Source organism: Carlito syrichta, unplaced genomic scaffold (assembly GCF_000164805.1).
Source record: "Carlito syrichta isolate Samal-C Ts95f unplaced genomic scaffold, Tarsius_syrichta-2.0.1 Scaffold303358, whole genome shotgun sequence".
NCBI classification, from domain to species: domain Eukaryota; kingdom Metazoa; phylum Chordata; class Mammalia; order Primates; family Tarsiidae; genus Carlito; species Carlito syrichta.
The window spans coordinates 211,368-225,582 of record NW_007247454.1 but is presented as its reverse complement, the minus strand read 5'-3'; the positions used below and the strand labels follow the sequence as shown (position 1 = coordinate 225,582).

General features: G+C 56.3%; 1 protein-coding gene across 1 annotated transcript in view; it reads right to left on the bottom strand.

Moving 5' to 3' along the window:
* MEGF11 (multiple EGF like domains 11) overlaps positions 1 to 12,019 on the bottom strand; it is a 157,849-nt gene extending 145,830 nt beyond the window's left edge. The window contains exons 1-3 of the mRNA XM_021712557.1: positions 11,922 to 12,019; positions 7,764 to 7,865; positions 3,659 to 3,759 (exon numbers count right to left, since the gene is read on the bottom strand). Coding sequence (XP_021568232.1) covers positions 3,659 to 3,759; positions 7,764 to 7,865; positions 11,922 to 12,019 — 301 coding nt within the window. The remainder of the gene's footprint in view (positions 1 to 3,658; positions 3,760 to 7,763; positions 7,866 to 11,921) is intronic.
* Positions 12,020 to 14,215: the final 2,196 nt, after the last annotated feature.

The window sequence follows — 14,215 nt, the reverse complement described above, 5'->3', positions numbered from 1 at the left end:
GGGTAAGAGAGAGAGAGAGAGGGAGGGAGAGAGAAAGGGAGGGAGGAAGGAAAGAAAAAGGAGAGAGAAAGCAAGCAACAGCACTAATGCCCTAATGAAGTGGGGGTGCTAAGTCACAGTTGGGGCAGCTGGCTTTCTCTGATTAAATCTTACTCCCTACCAGATTCCCTCCCAATGGCCAACATTCAGCCCCTGGGCTGCTGGCCCTCCTTACTACCACTCAGACTAGCCCACAGGGCCCACACAGCCCCACCTAAGCCAGCCCAACCAGGTGCCCCAAACCAATTAGGCCCACTGGCCAAATGCTGGGGATTCTGGTTAATCCTCCACTTCTGGGTTTGAAGAAAACCACACAACAGGGAGTGGGCAAGGAAAGGGCTGGAAGATACACCTGGATGTCTAGGAAACTGAGCCAGGGAAAGAGAGCCAGGTGGGGCAAACAGAACTCTCCCTGCTGGGTACTAGGCTGCATCTTCCTTGCCCTGAATGCTGAGGGCAGAACCTGGGATGCAACCACCAGCCCCCGTGCAACTCACTTGGGAGCACAAAACCTGGCTCTCAGCAGAGCGTGGCCCAGGGATCCTCAGAGTAGGGTTTCTAGTCCAGTAGCATCCACACTACCTGGGATCGTGTTAGAAATGCAGATTCTTGACCCCCTCAAATCCACTGAACCAGAGGCTCTGAGGCCAGGGCCCAGCATCTGCACGAGAACATGTCCCCCAAAAGTTGTGACTGGGCACTTCAGGCCGGAGGACCCAGGACCGCACACCCAGGGCTGTCTGGTTGCCATCATGAGGTGTGAGTTCATCAGATGGACTGTGGACCGTGACTGCATGGATGCTGCTCACTTGGTGCTTGGGCCCCACCTTTGGGACCAGCCAGGGCCCCTTCTGTTACTGCCGCACAGCCCTGCGCATCTGGCCTGATGTGGGGCTGACATTCTCAGAAAGCAGAGCCCCCTAGATACCTCCAACCCTGCACATAGGTTATGGGCTACAGAGACAGAGATGCCCAGCACTGTCCTGGAAGGAGGGAAGGGGGGCAGAGAAGGGGGAAGGGCAGCACCTCCCAGCACTCCTGCCTATGCCCTGTACCTTGCATAGGAGGAAGCAACAAAACTGCTGAATGAATAAAAATGGCCTGTGAGGATGTCAAGGGCTCTGAAACCGTGTACAAAGGACTGTGTGTGTCTGCAGGTTCACATGTGCAGCGTGCATTGTGTGTGTAGGCTCACACGTGCATTTTCCTGAGGGGCGTCCCTGAACCTCTTTGAGCAATTATGATAAAAGCCAGGGCAGACAATGTCAGGAACCAATGCCACAGGGGGGAGCAAGCTTTCATCCAGCCCCACCTCTGGATGGTAGGGTATCACCATCCCCATTTTACATGAGGGAAAACTGAGGCACAGAGGTAACATCTTGCCTGGGTTCGTGAAAACAAAAGCAGCCTGACCCAGCCAGCCAAGTTCAGACCCTGGAGCCAGATAGCCTGGATTCAAAGCCAAGTTCTGCAACTTTCTAGTTGTGTGTTCTCAGATAAGTTACTTAATCTCTCTGTGACTCAGTTTCTCATCTATAAAATGGGAGGAATAAGGGAACTGACCTTGTGAGACTTCAGTGAGGGTGGACACATCAGTGTGTGTAAGGAGATCAGTACGGCACGTGGCATGTGACATGTGATGCATGGTGTGTGGCTCATAGCATGTGCTTGGATGACTATAAAGATAAGGAGAAAGGAGCTGGCAGCAGAGCGAGGTTTACTCAGGCCGGTGTAACCCCACTGTCATTGCCAGCACCCAGGGGCCACATCTGGCTGCCAGGATTCTCTTGTCCTCTCCTAGGACAAGCCCTAGTCCTGAAAGGGGCTTTTCAGCTTCCCAGGGTCTGGTCAATCAACCCAGAGTAGCAGGCAGGGCTGGCGGTTACGCAGGAGTGGTCCAGAAGGGTTTTTTTGAGTTGGAGTCTCACTCTGTTGCCCAGACTGGAGTGCAGTGGCCATTCCCGGCCACCGCAGCCTCGACCTGCTGGGCTCCAGCAATCTTTCCACCTCAGCCTTCCGAGTAGCCAGAATTACAGGCATGCGCTACCATGCCCAGCTGATTTTTTTATTTATTGTAGAGATGAGGTCTCGCCAAGTTGCCCAGGAGGGTCTCAAACCCACGGGCTCAGGCAATCCACTCACCTCAGCCTCCCAAAGGCGCAGGATTACAGACTGAGCCACCAAGACCGGCATCCCAGAAGGTTTTAAACCACCATTCCCATCAGTGAGACCTGGCCTCCTGCACAGCCAGGACACATCGCCCTTCTGCCCACTCACAGTGTCCCACAAGCTCTCCCACTACCACCCACAGAACTGGAAATGGACGTGCTCTCCCGCTCTTGGACCCCACATGGACACCAGACTCCTTCATTACTGCCCAAGTCCATGTGGTGCCCTGAGCTGGACAACCACTCTCACTCGCCTGCTGAGGCGGTGAGCCCCAAGTCCCACCCACCCCTGAGATAGCAGCAGCAGAGCCTCAGTCCTGACCAGGAGAAATGCCATCCTGCTCAGCCCCCGCCTGCTCCTGAGAAACAGCCTCTTGGGGTTTGCTCTGGAGGAGTCTTTATTTTTCCTGCGAAACCATCGCTATGGAACGCGTTTGTGGGAGCATTTTTCATTCGTTCCTGTAATGCAATTAGAATTGAGTTTCTCTGGCACTCGGGGAGACCTTCCAACAGCAGGAAAATTGTCATGTCATTCTCAGTACTCCCCTTGCCCAGACTTCTCTGCGAGAGAGAACACCAGCAGGGAGGGTCCCTCTCCACACGAGAGGTGGGAGACCAACACGGAAGCTCTTCCCAGTCACTAAATGGGTCCTCCCACCCTCCCCAACATGCCTCCTGTGGTCCAGAGACCTCTAGCACCCAATGAAAGCCCACCCAGGCCCATCTCACTGGTCAGAGGTGAGCAGAGAAAGAGCCCTGAGGGTCTGACAGGCCCTGCAACTGCTGGCCCCGAGAAGTGAAATGACCCACCCAGGCCACACTTGGGGAACCCCGTACCGAAGGCTCCAGCTCCCAGGTGCCCCCCACTACCCTGTACTGCCTCTCTCAGAGCCTGCAGCTGCCCAGCAACCCAGCCCTCATCTTTCTGGGAAACATGAGGCTTCCACTAGCTGCCCGAAACAAACAGGGAGGGAGGCCACGTTGAACCTTCATGCATCTGCCTCTTCTCCCGTGTCCCTCTCGCTGGGACTGTCTCGCCCTGGCACCCTCCTCTTGGATGCTGTGGTGTTGGCACCCTGCCTGCCTCCCTCCCAGCCTCCCTGCCTCCTTCCCCACTTCCTCCCCCCACATGCCCTCCATCTCTCCCTCCATCCAACAAAGCCCCCTGAGCACCTGCTCTGGTCTCGCCCTGGCAGGGCACTGGGCATTGCTTCTCCTTGCTCCTCAGAGTACTCCCCAAAAGGCTCCACATCTCCCACCCTGTTGAATTCCAGGATTGACCCTTCCATCCACCCTGTAAGGAGGCTGATGTGGTGGCCAAGTCCCAGTCAACATGTTCCTCCTGGGCAGGGCAGTGTCAGGGCCTCCCGAGCCCTTCAGTGGGACCTGCTGCCCAGGGCCCCGGTCACCAGCCCTGCCTCCCCTCCCAGCCAGTCATGGCCCCTACGTACGTATGCAGATGTCTCCATCCTCATAGTAGCCGGGGCAGCACTGCGACCTCCGTCGGTACATGGTGCGGAGGCCCCTCCGATAGGCCGTCTTATAGCTGATCCTAGGCACAAAGGGGAAAGTCGCTTGAAGGTGGAAATCAATCCAGCAGCTCAGAATGATATTTGTGCTCACTTCACCCAGGATGCCATTCAGTAATGACTTTAAAATGCATGGCAGCCTCAAATACAAAGGAATACAGAGAAGGATTGATGGGGATCAGGCTGCGTGACGCAGCACAAATGTCCAACTCAGGATCGCCAGACCCGTGGACTCCCTGATTGCCTCGAGACATCTGCAGAGACGCCTCTGGGTGACACTGTGGAGGGTGTCATGAGCTGTTCCCTGTTTCCTCTACCCCCCAAGTCCAGGTTGGAGCAGCATGGGTGACCCCGCCAGGCAGGCTCTGGAGTCCCATGACTGTGCTCACTCTGACAAGCCAGATCCCTCCAATCCCAAGAGCCTGGGCTGGAGCAGTGGAGGTTCAGCCCCTCAGAGAATTGAGCTGAGTCAGCAAAGGCCCCTCTGAGACTCCTTGATCCCAGAGAACACACAACTCTCTCCCAAGAGGAGCATGGCACACCATCCCAGGAGGCCCAGGTCCACCTGGCTCTGTGAGGAAGAAGCTGGGCCCACAGAGCACAGCACTCTAAATAGAGTCAAACTCTGGTTCCAGTCCTTATACCAATACAAATGCTCAGGTCTGGCCCGTGCCAGAGAGATGCTGGGAGAGACCCCTTTAGCCCCCAGAGGCAGGGCTGCCACGTCCCTTTATTCTTTTCTCTAGAAGCACTCACCCCATCTCACATTACCCCACTCCCACCTTCTGTTTTAGGATGAGAGAAGCTAGCAGGGATCACACATGTCAGAGCCAGATTCAAACCCCCCTCCTGATCTCAAAGCTGCTGGGCTTGACCACTGCCAGTGTCCACCCTTCCAGGGTGGCTTTCAGGGTTACAGATGGCCACCGTGAAGGAGGGAAACAAGGGAACTGGGATGGGGTAAAGGCTAGGTCCTCAGGAAGGATCAAGTGGAGTATCTGGAGGCAAAGGCCCATTCTCATAGAATCAAAGTGGAGATGAAGTGGCCTGAGAGACCAGAGACAGAACATGACCACTCTAAGTCACAGAGAGGAGACCAGAGAGTAGGTGACCACCTCAGGTCACAGAGAGGAGACCCAAGAGAGCATATGACTGCCCCAGGTCACGAAGTAGAGACCAGAGAGAGCACATGACCACCCCAGGTCACAGAGAAGAGATCACAGAAAGCACGTGACCACTCCAGGTCACACAGAGGAGACCAGAGAGAACATGTGACCACCCCAGGTCAGAGTAGAGACCAGAGTAAGCATGTGACTGCCCAGGTGACAGTGTAGAGACCGAGAGAGCACGTGACCACCCCAGGTTACAGAGAGGACACCCAAGAGAGCACGAGATCACTCCAGGTCCCAGAGAGGAGACCTGAGAGAGCACGTGACCACCCCAGGTCACAGAGTGGAGACCAGAGTGAGCAGGTGACCGCCCCAGGTCACAGAGAGGAGTTCAGAGAGTACGTGACCGTCTCAGGTCACGGATTGTGACCCATCAACTCCAGGTCCTCAGGCCTTGAGACTGGAGCTCTCTCCTCTTTCCCTCAACACCCCAGGGGGCCTGCCATGGACCATGCGCAGCAGGAGAGTGGCAGGCATGGCCGTAGAGACACCGAGGGCCTGCCTCCCATGGAGGCCTGGGAAGTGAGCCCCCGAGCCCGGCTGTGGCAGTCCTCCCAGTCTTTACAGCCTCGCTTCATGATAAACGACAGCCAAGGCTCTGGGGAAATCTGTGATATTTGGGAATGTCGCATGCTAAGGTCATTCCACTTTGTCAAAAACCCATAATAGAAACAAAGCTGGCTGGAAGCGAGCTGCATCCCAGCACAGGAAGAGGATCCCTGGCAGCTTCCGGGGTGTGCAAGCCCCTTGGATGAAGAATAATTTGGAGCCGAAGCGAGGTCATCAGTCATCCTCCCACCACACAGGACGCCCAGGGCCTCCAATGCAGGTGTCAGGACCACGCAAGCCTCTTGGGAGGGAGCTGCACCTGCATTTCTGGCCCCAGTCATTTCTGTCCCATGCAGGGTGGGTGGTGGGGAGGCGTGCAGGCTGCCACAGGAAAAAGACCTGGATAGAGCGGCCTCTCCACACCACAGCCGCTGATGGTGTGGCTGTCGACATGCATATCTGGGCATCAGGAAAGCAGGCAGCTGGATACTTCAGTAGAGTAACTCATGTTCCAAGACTGCAGGGGTTGCAGAAGCAGCTGCTCACGGCCCAGCCGCGTGGTGATGGCAACAGCAGTGATGGACAGCCCAGCCTTCAAGTGACAACAGGCTGCCACCAGGGCAACCTTGGGGAAGTGCAGGCGGCCACTCCCATCCCCACCTCTGACCAGGGTCACATGCAACCCTTGGAGGCCAGACCAGGGTTTGGAGGGGCACGTGGCCCCCACTTCACAGTTGAGAACTGGGAGGACGTGGGCAAGGCTCAGCAGCTTCCATGGGACCCACCGGTCTGCAAGTAGCTACTGTGAAATCTGGGGAAACACAAGAGCCCCACCTCAGGCCCAGAGAGAGGACAAGTGGGCAAATACAGGAGGAGACCCAACGTCAGGGGAAGAAGCAGCTTGAGCACGTCAGCCCAAAATGTTGGGTGAGCACAGCTCAGAGAGGGACACAGCATAGCAGGCATGGTAAGCCACAGGATAAGGCCAGGGTGGCCAGAGGTGGTAAGTCAAAGCAGTCTCATGATAGAGAAGCCACGGAGAGGGAGCTCGAGTCCTCAGTAAAGCCCCTGCCCAAGCATCTGGCCCCAATCCACGTCTGCAGAGGGTAGAGTCCAAGTAGTCCAGTGAGGGCTAAAAACACCAAATTTCCAGCATCTGGCATCTGAGTCTAGCCGAGTGCATTGTCTGCCAATACAGCAGCCACGGATCAAGCCCCTGGAAAAGCACAGCAGAGTCCGGGCTCCACAACACGGCACACATGATACTCGGAACATGGTCCAGAGTTACGAAATACAGAAGGAAAAACATGCCACACAAGACCACGTGTGGCCCAAGCACTGGAACCCACAGATGGGACCTCAAGGCTGCAAGGTGGTAGCAAACCTCAGGAAAACCAGAATGTCAACTTCCCGGCTAGAACAGGTCTCCTCACCCACATGGCTGCCCCCTAGGATTCCCAAATCCTCGCCAGAAGAGGCTCACAGGAGGAAGCAAGCAAGAAGCTGGGAAAAACCCACATGCTCACCCCTGGGACAGGGCCCATGCCCTGTCCTCCCTCATGCCCCTCATGGCCCTGTCCTTCCTCTGCTGGCTCTTTGCCCCCATTAATCTTGTCACCCGCATGTGCCTCATACCTGCACTCTTCTCCAGAGTGTTTCCACATGCCTGAACTCCTGGACCCTGCAGGGTGGGTAGGATGAGAAGTATCCAGTGTTTCATGGATACACTGGGACTCTCAACAGAAAGTGGCAAAACTGTCCTTCCTTCCTTCCCATCTTTCCCTCAGAGGCATGAGAACGTATCATGACCCACAGGAGGGCTGCAGAGAAGGGCGTGATGACCATGTGCAGTTGCTCACATTGAGCACTGCTAAGCACAGCCTGGCCAGGTGCAGAGAGGCTCTGGCAGGGTCTACATGTGCTCTGAGGGAGCCCTTAGGTGGGATTTCCCTAGAAGCAGGCCCTGAGACAGGAATTCAAAGATACATTTATAAGCGATGACCCAGGAAGCACTGGTAGGAAAAGCGAGACAGAGGAGAAGGTGGCCAATACAGGGTTTGCCCAGGGTCCACTGCTGGAGATGCTGGGTGCACGCAGAGTGCACCTCGGCATGGTCTCCAAGACCCAAGGACATTTATTTACCCATCAACTCCCATGACCTGTTGCTGGCTGAGGATGACCCAAGGGCACGGATGCTCCAGCACGTCCAGACTGCCCTGCCCACAGCTCTCCTGTGTCGGGTGTCTGGTGTGGAGACACTGTTTGCCCTAGGCCTTCCCACCCTGAGTCATCCAGAGGGTGGTACTTACCGGTGCCTGGTGCACTTGAACCAGTTGAGGATGTCCGTACATCGCGTGTAGTAGATTTGATCAAAGGGGTGTGCGTATGACTCCTGGACGGTCACGGCATAGCTGGGAACCAGAGAAAGACAGGAGTTGGGTCAGCACTTGGGAACTGAGCCAGGTTCAGGATGCAGGCACCTTCCTGGGGCACCCAGCCACAGCCCAGGCCTGGCTGCAACCAAGTGTCCAGAGGCTCTGAGCCTCCTCTCCACCACCCTCCTCCCTCTGGGGCACTCTCAGCCTCCCAACCCCCTGACTCCAGGCTGGGTCCAGGATGCATCCCTTGCTGACATTTAACCCAGCTCATTTTCTAAAGTTCTAGTTCATGCACTCAAGTAATAGAGAATGAATGAAGGAGGGCTCAGGTGTATTGGGTGGCAGAGTCAACCAGCTTAAAAGGACTTCTTATGTTTGCTTGGATCTTTATGGTTTTCAAAGAACACGTACAGAAGCTGATCTGTGTAGCAACATACCCCATATGTGGCCCGATTTTACAGATAAAAAACTCAGAGAGAGGTGGCTTGCCCAGGTCATGCAGCTGGCATTAAAACTGCTCATATCTACTGATGCGTGTTCTAAACTCCTTCAGTCCTCACACACTCCAAGGCTGATGGAACTGTGTGCTCTCTCACAGATGAGGACCTGATCGTCAGGGAGGCCCCATGTTAGGTGCTGTCCACCCTAGCATGGCTGGGGTCCACTGAGGACATGCGCTGGACCCCCTGTGGAAGCAGTAACCGGTGTCCCGCCTGCTGTGTAAACCTGGGCCAGCAGGAGACGTTGCCAGGAGGCCAACTCCAGCTTCCCACCCGTGCAACTGGCAGGATCACTTGGAGGGTGCCCAAACTAGCACTGCACTGACTGGGTAGAGAGAGGCCCTGGGTAGGAGTGCAGTTCACCTGCATGCAGGCAGGTCCTATTCTGTGTCAGTGCAAGAAGCTCATGGACTGCACCAGATGTCAGGCCCAGGTTGCGCAGGCCCAGGGGAGCCACACTGGTTAATTCGTGGGGAGACGGGAGGCCGGCTCGCCAGGCGGACCACCAGCGGCCTCTGAGGCCTGAAAGGTCAAAGGTCCAGAAGGCAGAAAAGGTTCAGAGCCAGCGAGGCTCAGAGGCTGGATGGTGAAAACTCTCTCTCTCTCTGAAGCATAGAGGGCAGGAGATGGAAACTGTCTCTCTGAAGCTTGGAGGACAGGAGGTGGAAATTTTCTCTCTGAAGCATGGAGGACAGGAGGAGGAAACTATCTCTCTGAAGCACAGAAGACAGGAGGGCTTCCATGTGACCCACAACTATACCCAAGCTGAGCCCCAGAGGCCCACAGCCATGCAGACTCAGCCCAACCTCTGCTTTCTCTGCAGTCCCAGGGAAACTGAGGCAGCTTGACCCCAGTTTCCCAAAAGCCTCTTCCAACTTGAAGAGCATGACCCTATGCCCCGACATGTCTCCAGGGAAGTGAAGGGGTGAGCATGCCAGGCTGGGAATCTGAAGCCGGCACTTGGTGGTGGCATGCCCTTTGGTGTCATTTAACTCCTGTAAGCCTCTGTCTCCTTGCCTGTGAATCCATGATGACAATGATCAGGGACTTCACGCAGTTATCATGAGGATCACTCAGGGCAGTGGGAAGATAAATGGGATACTACTGCACATGTGCAGTGCTTGATGGGTAGACAGTAAGCATTTAATAGGAGCTGGCTGTCATTGCCAAGTGACATGCCATGGTTCACTGTCCATGCTGGGCACCAAGGGGTTTTCACCGCTCGGTCAGGGGAGTAAGACCTGCACCCAAAGTGGCCTCCCTTGCTGAGCACTTGGGGCTCAGCTTTCCCTTCCAGCACTGACAGGAGAGCAGAGACTCAAAGCGAAGGCCTAACCAATTGAGAGGCTGGGGGTGCCAAGAATGGACCCGTACCAGCAGCCTGCCCTGGCCTGGGTGAGTGTGGCAAGGAGCACTTGACCAACTCCAGATCTGGACCTGAAGCATGTGCCGGTTCACAGCTTAGCATCTGATATGCTCACTTGCCAGCACACTAACAGAGGCCAGATGAGCCTCCCCGAGCCAGGCTTCCCTAGCCAGGAGGACTGCACGCTGGGTCCTACCAAGGGGGCAAACCAACCAAAAGTCACCCAATGCCTTTCCCAGGGACTGGGAATGGCATGGATCCAGCCATGTGTGACCTGCAGTGGCACTCAGCTGAAAGTGGAAGAGCCCACAGGACCCCAGACTTCATTTTAGCTGCTGGGGTCATACCTTGCCCTCCTATCCAGGCTGTAACCTCGATGGACAGCCCAGCCAGCCCAAAACACCAGTTCGGGTCAGCTAAGTCAGAATGTTTTCACATTCCAGATAATTCATGTTGGCCCAGCTAGAAATGCGGAGAGGTGGTTCAAGTTTGAGTTGATCACTGTACCAATGGGACTCAGAGAAAAAGGACATTGGAGTGGGCCCTGCCGTCAAGGTGGGCTCGCTGGAAGAGGGGTCCTTGGGACAAAGTTGCTGGGGAAGGGGAAGGTGAAGGTGAGCAGGTGGGAAGAAGGCACTCCACAGCCGGGGATGTGGCACAGACAAGGGTGATGACAGGGGTCACCTGAGGCTGTAGTCACAGCTACAGCCCGATGTGACATCCTACCCACAGCCTCTCCAACCCACTGGGAATAAAGGTTTAAGTTCACCAAAACCAGAAGGGGCAGGAGGCCTGAGTCCCCTCAGAACTGCGAGGACAATATGTGAGAAGTGCACATTCAGTATCTCTGGGTACTGGTCGGGACATCTCCACATCCCCAGGGAGTCTGACACGCACTCAAGCTCCCGCATGGCCATAGGGGTCATGAGAAGAGAAGGTCACTGGACTCCACGGCCTCAAAGCCCTTCCATGAAACTGCTGTCCCTGGCCCTCCATGAGCCAGCAGGGCGAAAATGATCATCCGCCCCACTTCAGAGGTGGGCAGGGCTCAGGGCCACCCAGAGGCCTTCCAGGGTCACACAGCTTGCAGGGGGAAGAATCCAGGCCTAATGGATTGAGGTCTCCTCGGGACAGCGCAATCTTTTTGCTCCTGGGAAGAGGGACTCCAGGCAGCACCACCTCGGCTCCTGCCTGGACCTTGCTGGCACCCCTCGTGGAGTGCATGGCATGGGACTACACCACTGCGACACTGTCCCTCCACTTCCCAGCCCCTCCTTCCACCCACACACATCTAGCTACTACCTCAATGCCTGGGGCTCTCTGGAGGAGGTACCTGTTCCTGCTGCAGGACTGGGCCCTGTGCGCCATGGTCCTTGCACAGATGTCCCATGTGCTCCAGCCCACACCACCCACTCCCCTGGCCCTCACCTGTGTTTCGTTCATTTGATTTATTAACATCTAAGTGGTGGCAGCGTCCAGTCAGTAGGACTGATCCATTCCAGGGTTTAATTCGCTTTTTCCTGATTGGGTCTCCGGTCACTGTCTTTCCGCTCACCAAAATCAATACTTTAACCTTGTGCTTCAAAGTCAGGCCGTCTACAGGGACCAGACCATTCCCCCAGGACTTGCTGCTGCTGCGGAGCGTGGCTGACTCTACTGCAGTGATCTCAGCCTCCATGCCCCAAGACCTCTACCCCCGAGGCCCATGCCCCACCAGGTCCCCTGTCCCCCAGCAGCCTCCTGCCCCCCACAGCCCCTTGTCCCCATCAAACCTCCCCCCACAGTCCCCTGACCTCACCAGACCAGAAGCTACAGGGCCTGTCACCCATCCTCCTTGGGCAGCTGCTAGGGCCTCACATCTAAGCTGCCACATTGCTGCCGGTTCTCGGAGACCAGGGAAGGCACCCTGGCACCAGAGAGCAAGACGCTTGGGAGTCCAGCTCACGTCCCCCAGCTCCCCCACCATGGATAGCCAGGCACCGGGCCCTTAGGCCTCAACCTCCCTATCTTTGTGATGCTGAAAGTGCAGGTACAGGGAGAGCGGGACACAAGGTCACTGCAGTGACATGTGGCCTCTGCCAACCTCGCCCAGCACATGTCATGCAGGACCCAAGACCCTCCATCTCATCCCTCAGCATGGTGCCAACCCCCATGGGCCCCCTGCGGGCAGTTCCACCCCTCCCAGTCACTCTTGCCCCTACAACACCATGACACACATCTCACCTCTCCCAGTGGCTGCACACATTGGGGTCCTCGGGGTTCAGAGCGAAGGCAGCTGGCAGGAGGCAGAAGACAAGCAGCCTGGCTGTGGCGTGCATCATCCTGGCCCATGAGACAGAAGAGGCGTGTCTTCAGGTGGACCAGCCCAGCATCACCGTGGCGCAGCGAGCGTGGGAGGCACACAGGCAGGTCCTCAGGTTCTGAGGAGGAAGGGAACCTCTGTCAGAAAAGCCGAATTCCATGCAGGGTTCTGAGCAGTTCTGAGAACCCAGTGAAGGTTGTAAACATGTGCCCAGAAAAGTGCCGGACTGTGCAGAATTGATCGTCACTCCATGTCTTCAGGGCCCAGTCCATCCGAGGACTCTGCCCCCGCACACCCCCCAGGAGCTCTGCCCATCCAGCTCCTCCCTATGCCCACCTGCCTCGAAGAAAGAGGAGTGTGGTGTGGCCCAGGGCTGGACCCGGACTCTCTCCCCCTCCTGGGAACGTCAGTCATGTACACCCAGTGAGGCAGTCAGCACGCGTCATCCACGGCAAGATGACGGATGTAGACAACCGCGTAAAAGGCTTAAGGAGGCAGCCTGCAGAGCTTGATCCAGGCCTCGGTTGACAGCCTTGGCTAGCGTTAAGTGTGCCCTCCTGGGGCACCCACTCCGTGGGTTCACGAAACCAGGGTTCACAACCAAGAGTTCCTCAGCACGCACAGGACCCTTTCGCAGGAGTGACTAAAATGACCCTGGGGTCCTTGTTCACCCCCGACCCTGACCCTCCAGCCTCAGAGCACTGCCACCTGGGGGTCCCATGGGGGCATAGGGGAGCTGGAACTCACATGCGTCCTCTTGTCACCTGCAGACCCAGTGGTTTTTCATGTTTTCAAGTGTGTGTAGACATGATCGGGAAGTGTTTAAAAGCTTCCCTGCACTCTGAGCGGCTTTGCTTCCTAATCAGTAACTCTATTTGTTAGAGAAAACATGTAAGATATGGGGAAGGGGTCCCCAGCTTGAAGAAGGGTCTCGGATGAGGAGGCACTCACCCACCTGGGCACACACAAGTGCCCATGTTGTATGTACCCCATCTGTGCCAGGGGAACGCCTTTCTCCTGGAAGGTGATACCCACTCCTCCACACCCTGTAATCTCTTTGTTAAACTCTTTCTCAGCAGCTCCTCAAAGATAAACAAATCATCACAAACACCATGTAACTGTGGGGTCCAAACGAGTGATTAATGGGACCCCTCTGTCTGAGACTGAAATCCTCTGACTCAGGGCAGACTCTGCTGACTTCAAAGAAATGTGTCTGAACGTCGGTAGGAGATCAATCTGGCATCCTGCTCAGCTGTGTCCCGGAGATGCAGAGTGTGGCCTGCACCTCCCTACCCACTCGCCTACCCTCCTGTCCTGGGAGATGTGGCAGCACCTCTCAGAGGATTCTGCATGCACTGGGGGCTGGGGAGCCCCAGCGGGCACTGCAGCCCATGCTCCTGGAGGAGAGAGCCCTCCTAGGGCATGCAGCGAGCTATTCAGGGTCAACGTGGCACACATCTTCCCGGGGGTGGGGAGAGCGGATCAGGCACCAAGTAAAAAAAGACACAGTGGCCACAGCACTTAGAAGGCCATCTGCAGAGGACACTGTGTCTTGGCTCTTGCCCTGACACCCTCCGTGGCGGCTCCTGTCACTGCAGCGTTTTCTCATATGAAGCTTAGACTACTAGAAGGTGAGGTCATGACCAAGAAAAGACTGCTCTCTTGCCCCTCTGATCCCACGATGAAAATGGAGGTCACCTGGTCACTGCTGTGGCTGTTAAAATTTCCATGAAAACTCCTTTACTGAGTTGTCAGGTGTGAACTACCAGGACACTGGGGCACAGAACAACTACTAGGAGTCTTGATGAGCACACAGGAGCGGATGTGGATGGGCTGGGGAGCAGGGTATAAGGCCAGCTCCTCCCTGGCGCCCAGGACCACCTGGCCTTGAACTGCAAGTCCCCTGCCTTGCGGCAGGGTGAGATCAGAGGCAGGTCAGCCTGCAGGTAGAGGAGACAGCACCTCTTGGATGCCCCAAGCCTCTGGCTTCTTCTTTGGACCTGGCCTGATCTAAAATCTGCAGACTCAGCACTCAGATCGGCTGGACCCTCTTCTGCGGTCCTCACCCCCAGCCTCACTCACTTGGACCCTAGCTCTATGTGTCCAAATGTCATCAGCTCCAGGAGCAGTTCAGGCCCCCACATCCTCCCCTACAGGTTTGGCACCTGCTGTGTCCCGGGAACACCACACTCATGTGCTGGTAGCCAGAGCCACC